Source organism: Mirounga leonina, unplaced genomic scaffold, assembly GCF_011800145.1.
Source record: "Mirounga leonina isolate KUSES-001 unplaced genomic scaffold, KU_Mleo_1.0 Mir_175, whole genome shotgun sequence".
Taxonomy (NCBI): domain Eukaryota; kingdom Metazoa; phylum Chordata; class Mammalia; order Carnivora; family Phocidae; genus Mirounga; species Mirounga leonina.
This window is the reverse complement of record NW_023270453.1, coordinates 24,565,318-24,588,783: the sequence shown is the minus strand read 5'-3', so window position 1 is coordinate 24,588,783 and position 23,466 is coordinate 24,565,318. Positions and strand designations below refer to the sequence as shown.

Sequence of the window (23,466 nt, the reverse complement as noted above, 5' to 3'; positions counted from 1 at the left end):
TACATCCGGGTTCAAATTCAGATTGCTCCGCTCCTATGTGGTGGTGTTGAACAAGTTACCACAGCAGTCGGAGCCTTGGCCTCCTCACTGTGAATGGTGGTGGCATGCCCACCTCTCCTGACACGTGAAGCACCTGGCCCGGTGTGGGCGCGTCATTGACTTTGACTTCCTTTTCTGTCCCAGGACCAAGTGCTGCCTCCAGCCCCTCATGGCGAGCCCTTCCCCCCAGCCATGAACATGGATGGAAGACTCAGTATTGGTGTATTAGTCAGGTTCTCCAGAGAAACAGAGACAATAGGATATCTGTTTATAGAGAGAGGTTGTGGGGACCAGAAAGTCAGAAATCCACAGGGGAAGCTGGTAGCCAGAAATTCTGGCAAGAGTGATTGTTGCAATCTTGAGTCAGAAAGTAGTCAGAGGCAACGTTCCTTCCTCCTCCGGGATTGGGGGAGTGAGCATAGCCTTTACTCTTAAGGCCTTCAACTGATGGGATGAGGCCCACCCACATTATGGAGGGTGATCTGCTTGACTCAGAGTCTATAGATTAAATGTGATGCCCATGTAAAAAATAACTGCACAGTAACATTCAGACTGATATTTACCAAACAACTGGGCACCATAACCTAGCCAAGTTAACACATTAAATTAACCATTGTAGTTGGTAACTCCCCAGCTTTCTTCAGACTGGTCTATAGATTGATTGTAATTCCAATTAAAATCCAAGAAGGCCTTTAAAGAGCAATTTATAGGCTGATTCCAAAATTCATACAGATGTGTAAAGGAACTAAAATAGCCCAAACAATTTTTTTAAGTTTATTTATGTATAATCTCTATACCCGATGTGGGTCTCGAACTCATGACCCTGAGATCAAGCATCGCATGCTCTTCTGACTGAGCCAGCCAGACAACTTCAAAACAACTTTTTTTCTCTTTTTGGTGGGGGAGGGGAGAAGAGAGAAGGAGAGAGAGAATCCTAAGCAGGCTCCATGCCCAGCACAGAGCCTGACATGGGGCTTGATCTCATGACTCTGAGATCATGACCTTAACCAAAATTAAGAGTTGGACACTTAACCGACTGAGTCATTCAGGCACCAACCCCCCCCCAAAAAACAACTTTTAAAAGAAGATCAAAGTTGGAGGATTCACACTATGTGATTTCAAGACTAATTAGGAAACCACAGTGGAAGGACGGACACATAGACCAACAGAAAGAATACAGTTCAGAAGTAGCTTTACACACATATGGTCAATTGATTTTCAGTAAAAGGTGCAAAGGCAATTGAGTGGAGGAAGAATAGTCTCTTCAACAAATGCTGGCACAGCTGGCTATCCACATGTGAAAACCTAAACTTTGGTTTATACCTTGCAACATATTAAAAATTACACAAAGTAGATCATAGATCTAAATGTAAAGCCTAAATTATTGCACTTCTAGGAGAAAACAGGAAAACATCTTGGGCATCTTGGGTTAGGCGAAGAGCTCTTTGGATTTGATAAAAATTATGAACTTCTGCTCTTTGAAAGACACCTCAGTGCATGAGGACAAGCCACCGATGGTGAGAATATTTACAAAGTATGTATCTGAGGAAGGGCTTGTATTCAGTGTATGTAAAAAAAACTATCAACACTGAAAAGGAGAAACCAACCCATAAAAAATAGGCGAAAGATTTGAACAAGTGCTTCACCAAAGACACACGAAAGAAGTGGATGACAAATACACACATGGAAACATGCTTAATATCCCTAGTCAGCAGGAAAATGCAGACTGAAACTACAATAAGATACCACAACATACCTACAAGAATGACTAAAACCTGGAAGACTGACTATACCAAGGATTGGCAAGGATGTGGAGGGACTGGTGGTGGGAATGTAAAATGGCGCAGTCATCTTAGAAAAAAATTAAACAGTCCCCCACCATGCGATCCAGCCCCTCCCCTCCTGGGTATTTACCCAAGAGAAGGGAAAGTGAAGGTGTATAAGTTGCATTGTGTACAAATGTTCACAAACTTGGAAACAATCCAGATGTCTCTCAAGAGGAGAATGGATGGCAAATTGTGCTCAGTCCTTACAGTGGAATATTCTTGAGAATAAAAAGGAATTGAGCTATCAATACATAACTGCAACGTGAATAGACCTCAAAATAATTATGCCGAGTGAAAGAAGCCATTTAAAAAAAGAACACATACGATGAGATTCCATTTGTATCCAAATCTGGGAAATGCAAAATAATGTGTAGTGACAGAAAGCAGCTCTGTGCTGGTTGCCGGGGAAGGGGGTGGGCAGAAGGGACTAGGAAGGGACATGAGGAAAATTTAGGAGAGGAATCTGTTATTTTAATTGTGCTTCTACGCGTACGTCAAAATGTATCAGATGTGAATAGCATTCTGTGCTGCATGTGGATTATACCTCAGTAAAGCTGTGTTAATGTAAAGCCCATAGAAGAATGGCCAACTGACTTCAGCTCTTTTCTTCAATGGCCGACCGCTGCCCTCAGAGTGACACCCTCCCCCCGGCCAGACCAGCCAGTGTCTGCTGTCCCTCAGCTTCATAGAACTGGCTCTTAGGGGCCATCACATGCCCTTGGTAAAATTACATTAAATAGCACATTGCAGACATGATGGAAGGTTCTGGAACCCCCCCACCCCTGTCACTGGAAATGGATCTCTGTCCATTGGCTTACATCACAGCATGGGACACGACTCCTAGCTCTCCCTTTCTCGCTCCCGTCAGCGTTCTGTATCTTCCGGAGGCCTGAGAAGGTTAAGCTCCTAGCCATCGACCTCAGAGGTCAGATGTCGCAGCTTCCTTTTAACCGGCCATTGTGTCTTCACCTTCCTGACCTTTGGGGAGGGGCCGGGATGACGGTAGGTGGCTATCACATAGAATCTCTCTGGCTTTGCTCTTCAGCTCCTTCATTCACAAAACCGAGGCATGTGAAGGTCAGTGACTTTGTCGCAGACTTCAGATCAAGTTAGCTCGGATACTGCGAAGGCTTGGGTTCCTAGCCCCTAGACCTAACCCAAGGGATGCCCCACGTTTTCTCCACCACCTCTGCCCTGTGACCCATGTCACATGACCCCAGGGCTGCTGGGGGTAGAGAATCCGGCAGGGCCGTGCCTTCTGGGGCCAGGCAGCTGGCCGGGCCGTGGCAGAGTGAGCCTCTGCACAGCCTGTCAGGGTCTGCGCTGCTTCTTCATCACGTCCACCCAGTTGCCCTAGTGACTGTGTGACCCTTCTCCCCCACCCTGCGCCGCCACCCGCCCTATAAATAGAGGCGAGGAGCAGCTGGGCTCTCTTGGCAGTCACCATGAGGACGCTGGTCCTGCTCTGCTGCTTTGTGGCGTCGCTCCTGCCCCCAGGACAAACAGGTATTATGGCCCTCACCCCTGTCAGCCAGGCCAGACGGTGACCCCCACGTGCCCAGAGGTTTTATGTTTACTGCGGGGGGCGAGGGGGGAGGGAGGCCCGAGTGATAGATGGAGGATGAGGCCTCCTCTGTGGCTCCTGAAGTTGACGGCAAACCTTGACTCCGGGCTGGTCTCATCATCGTCTCCATCCCCTTCTCCCTGGGGCCCAGGAGAAAACTGGGTCCAGAGACCCCAAGAGCAGTCAGGGGCTCACCAGGAGGCCAGAGGAAGTGGGAGCCGTGGACTGAGAGGTGCGGGCAGGTGTGAGGCCTGAGCCAAGGGCCGGGAGCCAAGGGGCAGGTCTGGCCAGTAGATGCTGGGGAAGGGGACCCCGAAAGTTAAGACTAGGGGACCCTCCTAGACGGACAAAAGAACCCAGTCCTGGTGCTGGGGGGGCCCTGAAGTCTCAGTCATGTTGCCTTCCTACTTGGTGGAGATTGGGCAGGGGGCTGGCTTTGCATACTTGAGGACCGGGTGCAGTGGACAGAATTGGGGTTGTCTGGGGAACGGTGGGATAGAGGAGGTGGTCAGTTTGGTATGGGATTGGAGATGGAGTTGGGGATTGGGCACAGAGTTCAGGAGAGGAGTGGATACTCCAGAGTATCCCTGAGCCAGGCTGGGGGCTTCATTGGAAGGGGGCGGGGGGCCCGTGTGCATGGATTTTCCTCTGGGATCTCAGCACTTTGTGTGGCAGAGGTGGAGGCTCAGGTTACAGCATGCGAGTTATTTATAGGGATGGAGAGGACACCAGAGGGTTTGCCACCTCTCTCTTCCTGAGACTCCTGGGGCTGGGTCCCCCTTGGGGATGCTTCAGGGGTGATCTGGGGTGTCCCCAGGAATCTGGGTCTCCTGCTTTGTCTTGCCATGAGTTGGCAGTCTTCAGATGCACAGGGGACCATGGGGTCCAGAGCCCCAGCCTCTCCAACCTTTGAGGTTCTGTTTGTTGAGGTCCCAGCCCCTGCCACTCAAGCAGGTGGTGGGCAGAAGCAGAAGGTGTTCCCTTGGGGGGTTAGGGATCAAGGTGGGGGGCTCCGGCCTTGCATGTACCGCTGGGTCCTGCCCTTGTCTGCCCTTGAGTTAATTTGGGCCTTGCAGGGCTGCCGTGGCTGGAGCGGTGAGGATGCCAAGCGGCTGTCAGGTGGCTAAGTATGGAAACAGCAGTGTAATTGGATCCTGAGCTCCCCTTCACAGCCCTTGCCCTATTCTGCCCAGCCCCAGCTGCCACCTCCCCTGCTTCCACACAGCCGGCCCAGGGACTTTTAGCCTTTTAGGGACATCCTTCATCTTTCCTCCCAACGAGGGAACTGGACATCTGGAATGTTCCACGGGTCTCACTGGGGGATCTTGCTGTGGGGAAAGGAGGCAGGCAGGCACTTTGTGTGAAGATCCTCTCTGTGCACGCTCTTTCCTTCCTGGACTCTGCAGTGTGCCCCTGGCCTGGCTTCCAGGGAGGCCTTGCTTACCACGTGCAGGGTGCCCTCTCTCCTCACTCCCGCTCACCACTTGTGCTCTGGGTTCTTCCCCGGGGGTGGATTTTATCACTTTTCCAGCTTTAGGTTACCCTAAAAGACAGCTCTCTCCTGCACCCACTGGGAGGTTCCAAGCCTAAGGGTGGCTTCTCCCTGCCCCTATAATGACAGTCCTTCCTACTGGTTGATTTCCCCCTAGAATTGTGCCACTAAGTAAATGTCATCTTGCCCAAGGGCAGCAGCTTTGCTCCTGAACTTCCCACCCTACCCCTGGATGCTTGCCCCTCACTGCATCGCAGGTGGGCTTTCTCTAACCTACTTCCTGCTTCCTGGGGGGTGAAGCTGCCCTTCCTTCTTTGGTCCCCATGTTGCTTCTGTGGTCTCCTGGACCATGGCAGTCTCTTCTTGTTCCCAAGCAAGGGACCAAGGGCCTCTCCTGATGCTAGGAACAGCTGGAGCTGCCAGGGCCCGATCACCAGGCACCCCCCGAGTCTCCACCCCACCATCCGTGGCCCCCAGGCATTTGTGACCACTGGGGTCCTCCTCTTTGTCTTGGGGACTTGGCCTGGTGACAGGCCTGCTCAAGGACAGGGGAAAGCAGCCTTGAGTTGCTTTACTGTGTCCCCTCATTGTTGAGGTAAGAGCAAAAGCCAGAGGCATGAGAGATGCACACAAGGTTGGGCAGTGAATTATGGACAGGCATGTGTAGCCCAGGGCCGTCTCCCCCCACCTCAGAGTTCCTGTCCTCCCCTCAGCCTCTCTCTCTCTGATGGCCACCTAACTCCCTCTGCCTTTGGAGAGGCTGCCTGTGGGGAGCTTTCCTCCGGATGCCTCTGATCCTTTGACTCCTCCGAGGGTGGGGTGGTGTGGGGAGTGGCCAGTGCTGAGGAAGCAATTGGGTTCAAGCCAGTGGTGTTTGTTAGGCTGGATTCGGGACATCTTTGCTTCCTGTTGCCTGCTTGATGCAAAGAGTGGGGCAGATGGAGATTCTGAGTCTGTTCATCCTTCTCCAGCCCAGCCCTGGTTTGCAGACTTGCAGCCTGCTCTGGCCTCCACCCTGCCATCCCAATGGGGAGAAGTTGGTGCACGCTGGGGCTGACCTGCCCCTCCATGAGAGATGAGGGTCTGTCCGGAACCCCTTTGTGGCCCCTCCTCACCCGCTCCAGGCTGGTTATCTCCAGAAAGATTGTGTATTCATGTTCCCTCAACAGGACAGCCCTCCTGCCATGACCCACCATGGGGAGGGCTACTGAGAGAAGGTCATGACCTCAGAGGTCTTGGGGAGAAAGCAGAAGCCTTGGCAGCCCCCCTGCAAACTGTGTCTCCAGTGATTTCCCTGACTCCTGGCTCAGTGCAGCTGGAGGAGCCCATAGGGAGCATCTCGTCTGCCACTTCCCACAACGAGTCTACAAAGCATTCACTGGGATTTGCCAGTGGATGTGCACACCTTGCTTGGTGGTCTGTGGAACCAGAGTTTGGGAAATGCTGGTTTTGTCCCACATCTGGGTGTGACAGTGAAAGTCACACAGCTAGTTCAAGGCAGGGCCAGAGCTGGAATTCAGGTCTCCTTGCTCCCGCAGAAGGAGGTCAGATGAGGCCAGCTGCATCCCCCTGGCCATTTGGTGCTCATTTAGGTGTGGTGGGCTGAGAAGGAGCCTAATCACTATGGACACAGGAGGAAGATGACTCTTCCTCTTTGGTAGGGTCCCAGGGCCAAGGGCAGGGTCTGGGTGCTGTACCTCCTGGCCTGGAATGAGGGTGTGGCGGTATGGTGGGCAGGTGTGGGGTCTGCTGCTGTGGGATGCTGGGCTAAGCTCTCTCCTGGACAGCTCCAAATCCAAATCCAGACCCACTCCCTGCACAACCCCTTACATTTATATATTGCTTGAGTGCAAAGCCTTTCATTCAAACACCTCACCACATCTCACCATGTATTAATCATTCCAGATTTATGGCATACCTCCTATTGTTTAGGCGTGGTACTGGGGGGATCCAGACAGGCATTGTGTCCTTGGCATGCTTACCTCCAGTTTGGGAGATAGGGCGTCTCCCATCTTGTACCTGCACGCACACAAGCAGGACACGCGTGAGCATCATGAGGGAGGTACAGGTGGAGTGAGGTGGGGTGGAAGCACCTGGGGAGATTATTTTTAACTGAGTGGATCAGGAAATGTTTTACAAATGAGGGGATATTTGAGATGGGCCTTGAAGAAGGTAGCATTCAGCCATGGAACAATGGAAGGAAGAGAATTCCACACAAGGGACAGGATGAGTGAACTCATGCCATCAAGAAAGGTTAGGGCTCTGGCAAGAACTGAGCAGGAAGAAGGGCAGGCAGAGTGAAGTGGGGATTGTGGGGAAGCTACTTGGAAGGCTGGTTTGGGCCAACCGTGAAGGGCCTCGCGTACTTGGCTGCTGAGATGGCTTTGTGCTGTGGGTGGCGGGCAACCACTGAGGGCTTGGGAAGCATCCCTCCAGCAGGTGTTTGTGGGGAGGGGGAGGATGAGGGAGGCTGATTGGAGGACCCTGTCAGAAATGCAGGTTAGAAGGTGTGAACTCCATGTGAGAGTGGGGGGCAGAGAGGAGGGACAGACCCAGCAGATAGCTGGGATGGAGTCTACTGGTCTCCGGCCAAAGGGAGCCCTCACGGGTCTAGTGTAGGTTGCTGGAGACCTGATCTTGCCCCCAAGAAAGAAAAAAAAAACAAAACCAGGAACATAAAAGAATAGATTTTAAAAGTTCAGTTTGGGTTGTTATGAATTTGGGGTGCTACAGGGACATTTGGATGGAGATACTGGATATTGGAGGATTGAAAGTCAGGTCTGGAGATCCAGAGATGAGATCCAGTCGGGTGAAGATGAGGCTGTGAGGTCATGAAGGAAGTTGTTGCAGAGAGAGAAGAGATTGAGGGATGGTCACTGGGCAGCGCCAGATTCAAGTAATGGGACGAGGAAGATGAGTGGATTTCAGGAAGAGGGAAAGGGACCCTGGAAGAGACCGTGACCTGGAGGGCAAGGGAAGGGTGCATTCTGGAAGGATGGTTGAAGGGATGGAATGCCACAGAGATGCCGAAGAAGATGAGGTGTCGGCTTTGATATCACTGAGGTCGCTGGCAGAGCATGAAGGCCTTATGTGCATCTAGGGAGGGTGCAGAGGTGACACATTTGGGGCAGTGGGCTCAGGAGGGATAGAGGACATGGAGGAGTACATGGGTAGGGGGTTTGCAAAGGTAGCAAATTTCCTTTTCAACACTAGAAAGACTAAGTGTGTTTATGGGCCAGTGGTGAGGGTCCTAGGAGAGAGAAGGACTGATGGACACAAGGTGGAGAGGAAGTGACCAAGGTGTCAGACGTGTGGGGAGGGTGGGGCAGGTCTTAGGGGACACATGCCATGGCATCGTGGAGACCTCAGAGGGACACTGCACCTTCGAGGTAAACTCAGGAGCTGCGGTGCCAGTGAGGGAGCTCAAGTAGGGGGGAGGGTTCTCTGGCTTCCCTGGGATTGCTGTGGAGGGCCCGGAGGGCCACGGGGTGGGGTGGGGGGAAGGAACCAGACTATGAGGTGGAAGAGAAGGCTGTTTGCCCCAAGTTGCCTGGTATGGAACAGCAGGACCAAGACCAGAACCTGGTCTCTGGTGCTGGAGGAAAACCAGGCAGAGCCCAGAGACCAAGTCAGTGAACCGGTCTTTTGGTTCAGTGAATGTTGGCCCCTGGTGGGCTGGCCCTCTCCAGCCAGGGCTAAGTCCGACCCCAAGCTCCACCATCTAAGGTGTCCATTCAGCAACTGTTCCCTGGGCCTGCGACGGGAAAGCTCTGTGTTTGGACTCCGTCAGGATCAGTGACTTAGCGGGAGCTGGCTCAGAGGCTTGCAGTGAGTTCCCCGGATGACAGCCTGGGTTCTCATTCTTGTGCAACAGAGACAGGCCCAGGCTCAGGTTCCCTCTGGGGTGTTTTCCTGGCTGGGAAGACTTTGCCAAGCCCATCAGTAGGGCTCACTTTGGGATCAGGGAAGTCCTGTCCCTTTGGTTTCAGCCGCATCCCTCTCCAGCCCTGAAGGTGGTTTTGTTCAGAGTCAAGGTCCCAGGCAGGGACCTGTCCATGCTTGTCACTTCCTCATCCTCGCAGAGGGCTCCCAAGCAGCCTTTCCTGAGTGGCCTGGTCTCAGAGTTGGGGGCTTGGGCAGCAGAACCTGTTCCTGCCTCTGAAAGTGCGGAGTTGTTAGGAGGTCAGCCGTTCATACCCCAGCCAGGCCTTGCAAGAGCCTCCTCTCCAGGGCCCTCAAGCTCTTCCTAGTTGTGTGGAGAGGAGGCTGCCCCACGCTGCCCAGAGGGCGGGCGTGCCCAGGGGCCTGATTCTGAAGACCAGGGGACCATGGTGCCTTTGGGCAGCTCCTGCCTGGTGCCATCCCAGGAGCCATCCTTCCTGTCTTCCCTGGAACCATGTCATCAGAGCCACACGAAAACATAGTGCTGCTCCTTCTGCTCCAAATCCTGGGGCCCAGGAGGATTTTGGGTGGAATGTTGGCCTTGCTGAGGCAGGCCCCCCAGCTTCATAGCAAGGGTGTTATGCAATAAGAAAAGGCTTTTTTCCTTCCATGCTAGGTGGACCCTCCCCCTGGGGGTCCTTGTCTTTTACAACCTCGACAGCACTGACCCTCTTGTTCTCTGTCAACTCTGAATGCTACAGGGCACAGAGTGGGTGTGGGCTGCGTGGTGAGCCCTGGGGAGAGGGAGGGCCCAGTGCAGAGTCCTGGAAAAAGGGGAGACGGGGCCCGCCCTGGGGAGCCCACCCAGGGTTAGGAACAGAATGAATTCATGATTAAGGGTGAGGGGCAGTATGTGGTCAGCAAGTGATATAAGAATGCAACTGGCTGGGGCACCTGGGTGGCTCAGTCGTTGAGTGTCTCTGCCTTCGGCTCAGGTCATGATCCCAGGGTCCTGGGATCGAGCCCTGCATCGGGCTCCCTGCTCCGCGGGAAGCCTGCTTCTCCCTCTCCCACTCCCCCAGCTTGTGTTCCCTCTCTCGCTGTCTCTCTCTGTCAAATAAATAAATAAAATCTTAAAAAAAAAAAAAGAATGCAACTGGCTTATGACCCAGCAATCACACTACGGGGTATTCACCTGGAGAATACAAGTATGAGAAGTCAGAGGGATACATGCTCCCTGATGTTTACGGCAGCATCATATGCAGTAGCCAAGGTATGGAAGCCACCCAAGTGTCCATCGGTAGGTGAATTCATAAAGTATTATATATATATACAATGGAATATTCTTCATCCATAAAAAAGAATGGAATCTTGCCATTTGCAACGACATGGAGGGAGCTAGAGAGTATTATGCTAGGAGAAATAAGTCAGCCAGAGAAAAACAAATACTATATGATTTCATTCATATGTGGAATTTAAGAAACAAAACAAATGAGCAAAGGGAAAATAAGAGAAGGAGAGACAAAGCAAGACACAGACTCTTAACTCTACAGAATAAACTGGTGGTACTGAGGGGGAGAAGTTTGTGTGTGTGGCAGGGGGGTGAAGTAGGTGATGGGGATGAAGGAACGCACCTGTCGTGATGAGCACTGGGTGATGTGTGGAAGTGTAGGATCACTGTATTGTGCGCCGGAAACTAATAGAACACCATGTGAACAAAGTGTGATTGAAAACAAAAACTTAAAAAAGATGTGGGGCACGCAGCGGCAACTGAGAGGAGGAACACAGTGGAGAGAGGTGGGAAAGGTGGGCCAATGGGGACCCCCTCTGAAAAGTCAACTTTCCAGCCCCGAGGCCCTGGCTAGCCACACTCCTCAGGCAGGAATGGGCTGTGTCTCTGCCCCTAGGAGCTGACTTCTATTTGGGGCGATGACACCCAGGGAGAGAAAATGTAACTACCCCCCGCTCCCCGGGTGGCTCTGGTTGGAGTTCAGAGGAGGGCTAGAAGGTCGGCCTCACAGAGGGGCAGGGTTTCAGCTGGACTGGGAGAAAGGGGACAGTCACTAGACTGTCAGCTCCAAGAGAACAGGGGCTGTGTGTTTATTTAACTGGCTTGCCTCTGCATCAGCACCTAGCATGGTTTCGTGTGGTTCGTAGAAAGTACTAAACAGTGTCAGATGAAGGAGCAGATTTGTGCAGGCAGAGTAGGAAGGTGATCAGAACCAGGAGTGGGGACGCTTCGAGCGTTGTGCTGGCAAGGGTGGGAGGAGCCCAGCTCTGGCGTGGTTGTGGGGCTCCTGTTGGGGGGATCAGACACCCTGGTGGGCAAAGGGTCTGGAATGCTAAGCCAGGTGGCTCTCCCTGGGCCCTCAGCATACCCTAGCCCCTCCCCTTCTCCCTCTCAGATATTTTTGGATCCTTCTAGAGCAGGGACTGCATTCTGAGCTCAAACAGGTGCAGGCAAAGTCTGGCCTGGAGTTCTGGGCCCGTAGGAAGTGGGTTGTGTTGGGAGCTCAGCCCAGAACCAGGCCGGGGGAGAGCCCTGGGGTTTGGGAGCCCCCTCCGTGCTCCCTCCCCCAACCAGCTCACTGCCAAAGCTGGGCCCCTGGTCCTCTTCCAAGTGGCCATTCCGTTAGGATCTCAGCCAGCCCAGTTGTCCCCCATAGAATTTTCCCTAGATGGCAATAGGTATAGACTGGACAAAGCCGTTGCCTTGGAAACCGTGCCTCTGAGGGCACCTGGTCCCATAGCTGCCTGCCCTGTGCATCTGTGCCCGCCAGAGGGGCTTCTCTTGTTTTGTCCCTGCATTTCCTCCTACCCTCTATGTCAGCTGGTAGAAGACCACTTATTTCTCTAGCTTATTCCAGGAGGTCAAGACACCAGGAAGGGGTCTGGAAAGATTGGAGAAGGGTCATAGCCCTTGCCATGGGTCTGGGTACAGGCTGTGACAAGGATAGAAGCCCAGGGGCAAATCCACCTTTCTCCTGACTTTTCCTGCCTCAGTTTCCTTTCTGAATCGGTAGTTAGGCCAGCAGCCTCTTCATCTGGAGCCCTGTCACCCGAGGCCGCCCACCCGGGGTTGCAGGACAGACAGCCTGCAGAGGGGCGGGGACAGTACGGCAAGCCCACAGGAACCGAGTACAGAGCAAGCACCGGCTTTGCCACAAATTCGCCACCAAGCCCCTTCCCATTTTGCACCTGTTTTTTTGCTCATAAAGCAGGATAATAATACTTGCCCTATTTACAGCATGGGGTTGTTACATGACTAAATTTTAAACATGGCTATCAGATGCTTAACGTGTTTTTGCTATCAGATACTTTTTAAGGTTGGAAGGACTATGGCAGTAATTATAGGCTGTCGCTGCTATCCCATTGGCTTGACATCTGCCACAGGTTTCCTCAAATATCATGAAACATGAATAATCAAGGGAATCCATCCATATCTCTGCCCCTTCTCAGGGCTGTTAATATCCTTCGGATTCTCTGTCCTCAAAAGAGCTTACGAACCAGGAGGGGAGAGAGTCCCCGCTCATGACAGGAATAGGGAACCATGTAAGGCACATGTAATCAGGGGCTAAAAATAAGTAGCCTGAGTGTGCAGAGAAGGGGAGCAGGTGGGACAGGCCTGGGGCCACGGGGCTGGTGGCAGCCCCAGCGGCTTAGTGGGAGAGGGGTCGGGAAGATCTCGTGGGGCCAGGCTTCAGTGCTGTTCCTGTGTTATTTTCCTGGGGCCACCATAACAAACGACCACAAACTGGGTGCCTTCAAACAACAGAAATTTAACCTCTCATAGTTCTGGAGGCCGGAAGTTAGACACGGAGGGGTTGGCAGGGCCCTGCTCCCTCTGAAGGCTCTATAGGAGGATCCTTCCTGCCTCCTCCAGCTTCTGGTAGATTCAGTCCGTCCTCGGCGTTCCTTGGCTTGTAGATGCATCTCTCCAGGCTCTGCCTCTGTGTCCTCACGTGGCCTCTTCTCTATGTCTCCGTGTGTCCTCTCCTCTTCTTGTAAGGACACCAGTCATTGGACTTAGGGTCCATCCTAATGCAGTATGGCCTCATCTTAATTACATCTGCCCAGACCCTATTTCCAAATAGCGTCCCCTTCTAAGGTTCCTGCTGGATGTGAATTGCGGGGAAGGGACACTCTTCAACCTCTCTGGCTCCTTAGCCTCGGACCCGACAGTTGAGCCGCTGCTGGCTCTGAACGTGAAGTTCCCGTCTGTCTCCTGGCTGGTGGTCCTCTGCTGGGCGCAAATCGCACCTGTTTCCTTGGCCCTCTCTTTGGCCTCACAGCCCACGCAATTGCTCCAGCAGCTTGGAGCTCTGCTGACACACTCAGCCCAAGTGTGTTGAATGGGTGAATGGACAACGGGCCGGGGGCAGGCAGTTCCAGGAGGCTGCCCAGCCTAGCGCTGGTGCTGGGGAGGCTGGTGGGGGCAGTTCTCCAGCTCCTTGTTGGGTGTGCTCAGGTACAGAGCCCGTTGGAGTAGGCCTGTCCTAGGGGCCAGGGGCTCTGGTTCTTGGCTGGTTGCGTGACGGAGAGAGCCGCAGGCCGAGAAGCCAGCGACTCAGGCCTGGCAGCGTTAGGCCCAGTTCTCCTGTGTGAGTACCCGTGCCCAGCCCCTCAGAGTCCCCGGTCCAGCTGCAGCGGGAGAGTGAGCAGGACACGGAGGTGCCTCCCCATCCTCTGAGGGCCTAACCCCTTGGAAAGAGAACTTCTGGGTGTGTCCACTGCCAGTGTCATGTCATCCCGGCATGTCTGCCTTTCTGCTTCCTCCTCTCCAGCGCAGGAGCACCCAGCTGAAAGGGCGGGTATCTGGGTCTCCTCACAACAGACTTAGGGGTCCCCAGGCCAGAGGCAGCTCTAGAAGCTGGTGGCTGTAGCTCTGTTTCCCTTTCTGTGGTTTGTCATGGTGGTTCTGGAGGAGAGCAGGGATGGGGACAGGTCTCCAGGGTCTGCTGGCCTTTCTAGAAAAGCTTACTGGTGAATGCCGTCTGGGTTCCTAGCCTGGCATTCCTCGCTCTCCTCTGTCTGGCTTGTCCCATCTTCCTGACCACTTGCCTTGGCTCCTGCAATGACTGACCCCAAATGCCCTACCATTCAAGGAGCTCCTGGGGTCCCCATCCCTGCCCACTGCTGAGACTGTTGCCACGAGGCGAGTTCTCTCTTCTTGCCCGCCCACATCCCCCTCTAATTAGATGCCTTGTGTTTAGGGGGAGGGTCTTCACTTCAGGAATCCAGTTCATGGTTATCACAACAACCTTCTGAGCTGGTAAGGCAGCTACTCCTTTGACCCTCTGATCACCAAAAAATAGGCCTGCACAGGTTAAATGACTTCACCCATGGGTACTTCTCTGGTTCCGAATCCCAGTCTTGAATCTCCTCTCTTCTGGAACTCTCTGCCACTGAGTGGAGGGAAGGCCTTACATTTTGCCACCACCATCCATCCATCCACCCATCCACCCACCCATCCAATGGCTGTCCAAGGTGCTGGGATACAAAATCTCTGATGAGGAAACCAAATAAGTAAGTTATTTAGTTTATTGGACTATTTTAGGTGCAGTGGAGAAGAAGACTATGTTGGGGAGGAGGAAGGCTAGTCGGGAGACAGTATCACCAGGGGTGGCAGGAGAAGGCCTTGCCAGGAAGGTGACAAGGAGCCAAGTCTTAGGGAGGAGAGGGGAGTGCCAGGCGGCTGTGTGGGGAGAGCGTTCCTTGCAGAAAGCACAGTGAGCACAGGGGGGCAGGAGGCCTGGAGTGCTTGCTCCCCAAAGAGCAAGGCTGTGTGGAGGAGGGAGCGATGGAGCGTGTGCAGAGGAGGGGAGGGCATGGAGCTCAGGGAGGGGCTGTTTCACATCCCAGGTAAGAGGTGACAGGCTGGGAATGGGAGAAATGATTAGACAGCATAGATTTTGAAGGCAGACAACAGGTTTAGCTCAGGTTTTGGAGAAAGAAAGGAACCAAAAACACTTTATCTTTTTTTTTTTTTATTCTTATGTTAATCCCCATACATTACATCATTAGTTTTAGGTGAAGTGTTCCATGATTCATTGTTTGTGCATAACACGCAGTGCTCCATGCAGAATGTGCCCTCCTCAATACCCACCACCAGGCTAACCCATCCTCCCACCACCCTCCCCTCTAGAACCCTCAGTTTGTTTTTCAGAGTCCATCGTCTCTCATGGTTCGTCTACCCCTCCGATTTCCCCCGCTTCATTCTTCCCCTCCCGCTACCTTCTTCTTCTTCTTCTTTTTTTTTTCTTAACATATATTGCATTATTTGTTTCAGAGGTACAGATCTGAGATTCAACAGTCTTGCACAATTCACAGCGCTTACCAGAGCACATACCCTCCCCAGTGTCTATCACCCAGTCACCCATCCCTCCCCCACCCCCCTCCAGCAACCCTCAGTCTGTTTCCTGCAATTAAGAATTCCTCATATCAGTGAGATCATATGATACATTTCTTTCTCTGTTTGACTTATTTCACTCAACATAATACCCTCCAGTTCCATCCACGTTGTTGCAAATGGCAAGATCTCATTCCTTTTGATGGCTGCATAATATTCCATTGTATATATATACCACATCTTCTTTATCCATTCATCTGTCGATGGACATCTTGGCTCTTTCCACAGTTTGGCTATTGTGGACATTGCTGCTATAAACATCGGGGTGCACGTACCCCTTCGGATCCCTACTTTTGTATCTTTGGGGTAAATACCCAGTAGTGCAATTGCTGGATCATATGGTAGCTCTATTTTCAACTTTTTGAGGAACCTCCATACAGTTTTCCAGAGTGGCTGCACCAGCTTGCATTCCCACCAACAGTGTAGGAGGGTACCCCTTTCTCCGCATCCCCGCAACATCTGTCGTTTCCTGACTTGTTAATTTTAGCCATTCTGACTGGTGTGAGGTGGTATCTCATTGAGGTTTTGATTTGGATTTCCCTGATGCCGAGCGATATTGAGCACTTTTTCATGTGTCTGTTGGCCATTTGGATGTCTTCTTTGGAAAAAAATGTCTGTTCATGTCTTCTGCCCATTTCTTGATTGGATTCTTTATTCTTTGGGTGTTGAGTTTGATGAGTTCTTTATAGATTTTGGATACTAGCCCTTTATCTGATATGTCATTTGCAAATATCTTCTCCCATTCTGTCGGTGGTCTTTTGGTTTTGTTGACTGTTTCCTTTGCTTTGCAAAAGCTTTTTATCTTGATGAAGTCCCAATAGTTCATTTTTGCCCTTGCTTCCCTTGCCTTTGGCGATGTTTCTAGGAAGAAGTTGCTTCGGCTGAGGTCAAAGAGGTTGCTGCCAACACTTTATCTTTTTTTTTTAAATAGCTTTATTGTGGGGTGCCTGGGTGGCTCAGTCGTTAAGCATCTGCCTTCGGCGCAGGTCATGATCCCAGGGTTCTGGGATCAAGCCCCGCATCGGGCTCCCTGCTCGGCGGGAAGCCTGCTTCTCCCTCTCCCACTCCCCCTGCTTGTGTTCCCTCTCTCGCTGTGTCTCTCTCTGTCAAATAAATAAATACAATTAAAAAATAGCTTTATTGAGATATAATTCAAATATATGTAATATGCCTATTTGAAGTGTGCAATTCAGTAGTTTTTTTTTTTTTACTATTTATTTATTTAACATATAATGTATTATTTGTTTCAGAGGTACAGGTCTGTGATTCATCAGTCGTACACAGTTCACAGTGCTCACCATAACACATACCCTCCCCAACGTCCAGTAGTTTTTAAGTGTATTCACAGATACGTGCAACCATCAGCAAGTCAATTTTAGAACATTTTTTTATCACCCCCCAAAAGAAGCTGTGTCCTTGTCACTCCTCACTCCTCACAAGCTTGCCCCGGCGGCCCCTGGGCACCACTAATCTGCTTTCTATCTCTATGCATTTCCCTCTTCTAGGCTTTCATATAAATGGAACCACATTGTATGTGGCCTCTTGTGTCCGGCTTCTCTCACTGAGCATCATGTCTCCATGATTCACCCACCTTGTAGCAGGTGTCTGGACCTCATTCCTTCTTATGCCACTGAGTAACAAAGAATGAATATTCATTGAATAGTACTCCATAAGGAATGAATATACATTGAATAATAATAATAACATTCATTAAATAATACTTCATTGATAGATCACATTTTGTTTATCCATTCATCAGATGATGGACATTTGAGTTGTTTCCACCTTTTGGCTCTTGTGAGTAATGCTTCTGTGAACATTGATGTACACCATCTTTTTTTTTTTTTTTTTAGTATTTATTTACTAGAGAGAGAGAGAGAGGAGATGCACGAGTGGGAGGGGCAGAGGGAGAGAGAGAGAGAGAGAATCTCAAGCAGACTCCCCACTGAGTGTGGAGCCCTATGTGGAGCTTGATCCCACGACCCTCAGATCACAACCTGAGCTGAAATCAAGAGTCAGACGCTTAACTAACTGAACCACCCAGGCACTCCCAATGTATACATACCTGTGTGGAGATGTGTTTTGGGAGATTTTGTCTTATTACTTTTTTTTTTTAAGATTTTATTTATTTGAGAGAGTGCATGTGCGTGCACAAGCAGGGACATGGGAGGGGCACAGGGAGAAGGAGAAGCAGACACCCCGCTGAGCAGGGAGCCCGATGTGGGGCTCAATCCCAGGACCCTGAGATCATGACCCGAGCCAAAGGCAGACACTTAACTGACTAAGCCGCCCAGGTGCCCTGGGAGATTTTGTCTTAATATTAGAAATACCTTACATGTTTCCTTTTTTTTTTTTTTTGTAAGTAAACCCTATGCCCAACATGTGACTAGAACTCATGACCCCGAGACCAAGAGTCACACGCTCCACCGACTGAGCCAGCCAGGCACCCCTAGAAATACCTTATACTTTTCTAGTATTATTTGGCTTTCAGAACTCTATGACCTGTCATTTGAGCCTCCCACTATCTGGCACATAGTAGGCGCTCCATCATCAATAGCTGTGGAATGAAGGCACCACAAATCTGGAGGTGGGTAGGCTGCTATTTTTTTTTTTTTTTCACTTTATTACTGATGGAACAGGCACAGAAGAGTTGAAATACTTGCTCAAGTCTCCACTGCCTATTAGGAGAGCAACTTTGGCCCCTAACTCTGTCCTTCTGTCTTTCTCTTCCTCCCTGAGAGTCCCAGGGTCCCAGGGCTGCTCCCGGAACCGGGCAGCTCTGCCTGAGCACCAGGCTCCCTTCCCACAGGCAGCTTCCTCGAGGTCTCCCACCACCAGACACATCTGTACTCTTCTCCGCAGGGTAGCAAGGCTGGCTAGACCCCAGACCCGTAATGTCCCCAGAGTGAGGGGCATCAGCCTTGTTCCCCTCCTCATGTGGAGTGTGATTCAGTGGGTTTGAGGAATGGCCCAGGAATGGACCTTTTAACTAAACTTCTCTGTGAGCCTTTTGCAAATGGCCTTGAGCCACATCTTGAGAAGGGCTGACCCCGGGGAGGCGGCTCATCACTGTCTGGTGCTCTCAGGGCATCCAATAGGTGTTTGCTGTGCTGGGGTATCTGCCAGGCCCCAGGCTGGACACCTGCAATCCCACTTTGTAGGACCTGGCCCCAGGGGGCTTATCGTGCATGGGGACATAGCCAAAAAGGCTGCCACATAGGGTGACAAGTGCTGTAGGAACACAGAGCAGAAGCACCTCAGTCCTGAGGGGCCCGGGGAAGCCTCCCAGGGGTGAGCTGGAATTAGCCAGGTCCAGGCAGTGGGGGAGTGGACGACAGTGAGGCTGGCGCTCGGGGAGACTGGTTGGAAATGCATGGAGGCTGAAAGCGGTTTCTCAGAGAACTCTGCAGGTGCTCTTTGTGTGAGTCTGGTGCTCAGGGCTTTCTCAGGCCCTGGGGGGACATGAAGAGGCTTTGGGTCTACCTCTTGCCCCAGAGTCAGTGACAACCGAGGAGGGAAGATTGGACACATGCACACCTCCCGAAGGTCACAGCCACACGGGGCTGGGGCTGTGTCACTTGGCTCGGTGTGGATGGTCATGGACCCTGAGTCAGTTGAGGTGAGGGGACCCGTGTGGCCTGGAGGGGTGAGAAGCAGGGGACATCATGGAGGCAGCAGGCTGTAGGCTGGCAAGAGGGAGCAAGTGCGGCTGGACCTGAGGAGAGGCGGGAGGGCATTCCAGGCAGGCGGCGGTGTGGCCGTCGGGACCTCTTATGGGTTGGATTAAGGCAGGTTGAAGTCCTAACTTATAGTACCTCCAAATGTGGCTTTATTTGGAAATAGGTTCCTTGCAGATGTAGTGAGTTAATCTTACTGGAGCCCTTAGATGTGAAGGAGAAGAGATGCAGAATAATGACGCAGGGAGAAGGCCGTGTGCCATGGAGGTAGAGATTGGAGACCCACGTGGATGAGCCAGGGACTGCCGGGAGCCACCAGAAGCTGAAGAGGCAGGAAGGAGTTTCCCCTAGCGCCTTTGGTGGGAGCACGTCCCTGCCGACCCTGATTTTGGACTTTTGGCCTCCAGAACTGTGGGACAATACATTAATTTCCTTCCTCCCTCCCTCCCTCCCTCCTTCCAGTGTTCAGTTAGTTTCAGGTGTACAATATAGTGATTCAGAAGGCTTCCCTGACCGTGAATTGAAACATTTCTACTGCTTTAAGCTGCTCAGGTTGTGCTTTGTTACAGTAGGCACAGAAACGGGCTTTGGTGCAGGGTTTGGGGCCCTGGTCCTGCCCGGCTGGCAGGCAGGCAGGCCTCTGGCTGGAGCTCCTCAGATGTGGCCTGTGTGGAGCCCTTGGTGTTGATCAGGAAGGGTCATCCCGGGGACAGTGAGTGCGGAATGTTCACTTGCTCTTGCCCCGCCCTCTGGCCTGCCCTTGGCTTTGACCTGCTTCTCCCCAGGGGAGCCCCGTGGGAACTAGAATTCCGCTCGCCCTGACCTGCATGGTCACCAGGCTGCTGAAGGAAAAGAAAGCTCTGGGTGACAAGAGCCTTGGTTGGTTTCAGTGTTTGAAGAGACAAGACGAGAGCTCAGGCCCTTGGTAACACTAACGCCACCAAGAAGGAAGCCGCTCTTGGGTTTGATTGCCTGAAATGATTTCTCCTCTGGGGTGGGGATGTTCAGAGGGGGAGCTCTGAGGGAGGGACAGAGCCACCTCTCACTGGGAAAGCGTGGCCCACGTGTCTGAGGTTCAGTGGGCTAGACCACTTGAGGATACAAACCGGGAAGCCTGTTCCCTGGGGAGACATGGGATTTCTAGAATGTTCTACCACAGAGCCGCCTGGATATTCTTTGCCTGTGGTGTTCCAAGCTCTGAAGTGCTTGAGAGGCTTAGGGAGTTTGTACCGTCCATGGAGCAGCAAGCGGGCAGAGGTCTTCTTCCTTTTCCCTCGTGACCCAGACTCTGGAAGCCTCTTCTGGCTGGTCTTTTTTGGCCTCTGCAGTCCTGAACTCAGAAGCTAAGAGCTGATCTCATGTAGCTTTTGTGGAACCAGCTGACCTTTGTCCCCTGGTGACGGGACAGTGAGCCCCTCCTTGCATTCTCCTCCCTGTAACACCAGAGCACCCGGAGTCATGGGGAATGCGGGGCTGGGCCAAGCGTCCATGGCCTCCTCGAGCTTGAACCTTACCCCAGTCCTTCCCAGAATCTCCATTGAGAGCTGTGCTCGGGGACCCAGCCTGATGTCAGAGCCCTCGGCTGGCCCTTGAGATGCTATGCCTTATATAGGAACAACGGGGGGAACAGATGGGCGATCCCAGGAGTCCTGGGTCTCAGGGAGGGGGTGAGGGTCCAGGGACTTTGTGTTTATGTTCAGCTTTTTTTAAAAGATTTTATTTATTTACTTCACAGAGAGAGATAGCGAGAGCAGGAACACAAGCAGGGTGAGTGGGAGAGGGAGAAGCAGGCTTCCCACTGAGCAGGGAGCTTGATGTGGGGCTCGATCCCCGAACCCTGGGATCATGACCTGAGCCGAAGGCAGACGCTTAACGACTGAGCCACTCAGGCGCCCCTGTGTTCATCTTTGCCCCCAGCTCAGTAGGCAGCTTCCAGCAGGCTCGGTCACCTCCGCTGTGACATGAGTGAGTTGGGCTAGTTAATTTCTAAGTTTCCTTCCAGTGCTACAAACCTCCAATGCAAAAATAACCAAAACAAGATGAAGTTTGGGACCATGAGTGTGAGAACCCAGGAGTGGAGCCCATCTGTTGCGAACTTGGTGAAGCCCTTTGGGAGAGAAGGTGGAAAGATCTGCATCTTGGCATCTGGATAGCAGTTTTGCTGGAAGGGTCTTTGGGCCGGAGCATACAGGGCAACACACGGGGCAGAATAGTCATGTTTTCGCTGCTCTAGCCTCTGCCCTTGGCTTGATCTTCCTCCATAACCTTCTCTGAGCAGACTGGGGGGCAAACAGCTTCTCTGCGGCTGGAGGTGAGATCTGCTAAGGACGCCTTCTGAGCAGGTGTGGGGGAGGCCAGGTACCGCTAACAGGGGCGAAGGGCCCGCCTGTGGTTGCACAGACCCTTCAAAGCTGCAACAACATTAGCTCTGATTTCAGCCGAGCAGGGCAAGCGAAGCGCCACTCAAGCGGAGCTAGAACCACTCTTGCTCCATCTCTGTGGCTCGGTCAAAGCTACTTTCTCAAGGCCCGAGTCATTTCTGAAGCGCTTATTGCTTTGCTCCCTGGGCTCACTTATTCCAAGGACAATGAAGACACGTTGGCACAGTGGTGGCTTCAGCTGCAGCGTTGCCACTTCTGAGAGCTGCCACTTCCTCCAGGCAGAGCCTCTCACCTGTTCTCAGATGCACGCAGCCCACAAGTGCGTCTGCTTAGGCATCCTCCTGGGGTGCATTTGTGCTGGGGGCAACATGCACGGTCACCTCCCTTCCGTGGTGGATGGAAGGAGTCTGGGAGGTTGGGGGCGAGGAAGCTGTGCATGGCCTTGTTTCTGGGTGAGTCAGGGCTGACTGGAAGTGGGGGTCAGTCACCACAGGAGTCAACATGGGGCTCAGCAGGACCAGATCTGGGCCCCAAGAGTGTTGACAGCTGAGGCCCATTCCTGTCCCAGGCCAGCTGGAACCTCATGGAAAAAATCAGGTTACCTCCAGCATGTCCACAACTCCTCGTCTGAGCTGCTTCTGGCTGGGAGAAGGGGAGTAAGGAGAAGGAGCCCCAGGCAGAAAGACTGTTCTGGCCCACTGACCGACCCCCCAGAAACAGAGGGTTGGAACGGGTGGAGTGAAGGTGAGCCAGCTTGGCGCCTGTCCGAAGCTTGTTCTGTTTTGGCCCACTCAGTGAACTTGGGATTTGGCCTGGCATCTTTGCTCTTCTAGGAAATTAGTATTATTATATCTGACATTGAAAGATGCTTTTAAACATCATCCGGGGCTTAAAATACTTTGAAGGGGATAGCAAAGGAGGTATTATTACCCGCATTTTTTTTTTTTAAGATTTTATTTATTTATTTGAGACAGAGAGAGACAGAGAGCACATGAGAGGGGGGAGGGTCAGAGGGAGAAGCAGGCTCCCTGCCGAGCAGGGAGCCCGATGCGGGACTCGATCCCGGGACTCCAGGACCATGACTTGAGCTGAAGGTAGTCGCTCAACCAACTGAGCCACCCAGGCGCCCCATTACCCGCATTTTATGGATGAATGGAGTTGCTGCAGGGGGACTGAGGACCAAGGTCACACTGCTGGTTAGTGAGACACGGAGGAGCTCTCCTAACTTCTGACCCCATCCAGGGACCGGTCTGGGTCTGGGTCTCGTGGGAGAGGGCAGCCCCGAGATGTGGTCCTGGCCCAGGCTGGGCAAAGTGTCAAATCCATTTCCAAAGCTCAAGAATCAAGCAGACCCCGCCCTGCTTCCATGCCTTGGGGATGCGGTGGGTCTGGTAAGTCATTGCTCCCCTCACTTGCAAGCCCAGGTGGCTCTGGCCGGAACTCAGGGCAGCCATCTGACCAGGACCTCCGGGAGCCACACTCCCAGTAGGTCTCTCCCCGGGTGACCAAAACTCAACCATCAGCCCTCCCAGAGGTCATCCTCCAGACTCCAGGGAGACTCCACGTCTTTGGGTGGGGAGGGCCAGCCACCTGTCTCGGGATCTAGCGTGTACCTTTCCCTCCTGCCTTCCCTCTCCCGCCCAGATCTGCCCCTCTGAATGGAGGAAGTATTGTCCAATGACTCCTACAAGGGTTTCTGTCCACTTCAGGCAGGGCTGATCTCTGGGAAAACTGGGTTTTCCACAGGCTATCCCTTTAATAATTGAGTCACACCGAGGGGTGAAGACTTCAGGTTTTACTTCTTCCAGAAGTATTTGCCTTTGGAAAGTGAGTGCTCATCTGCATTCATGAATCCTCTGGGCATTAGCAACAAGAACGTGTATATGTGATGGTTGTGGGATTGTAGGTGATTTCTTTCCATAGCCGCCAAAGCAAGAGTTCCCAGGAATTAGGGATGGGGAAGAGGGGAGTGGAGTTCTGTCAATTTTCTGGACTTTATGGGTTAAAAGCAATTGTCTTGAAGTCTAAATCCTTTTAAAGGGAGGAGGAAGAGGATGGACTAAGAAGCTGGCTCACCCCCTCTCCTTTCTGGGGGTTGGTGGCCCGGTGCCAGGAAAGCCGATGAGGCTCAGTTGGTGAAGAGCTGGCTTCTAAAACCAGCTCACGGCTGATTGGTTTAACCAGCCCTGTGGCCTT

At 52.4% G+C, this 23,466-nt stretch overlaps 1 protein-coding gene across 3 annotated transcripts in view; it reads left to right on the top strand.

The window, feature by feature from the left end:
• Positions 1–3,153: 3,153 nt before the first annotated feature.
• The window catches only part of SRL (sarcalumenin), a 38,179-nt gene continuing 17,866 nt past the window's right edge, over positions 3,154–23,466 (top strand). The window contains exon 1 of one of the 3 annotated variants that reach the window (XM_035022137.1): positions 3,154–3,371. In XM_035022137.1, the coding sequence (XP_034878028.1) occupies positions 3,311–3,371 (61 nt within the window). In that variant the 5' untranslated portion in view covers positions 3,154–3,310. Of the gene's footprint in view, positions 3,372–17,777; positions 17,800–23,466 lie in introns of those variants that run through there. The other 2 variants (XM_035022138.1, XM_035022139.1) reach the window with 2 other exon arrangements.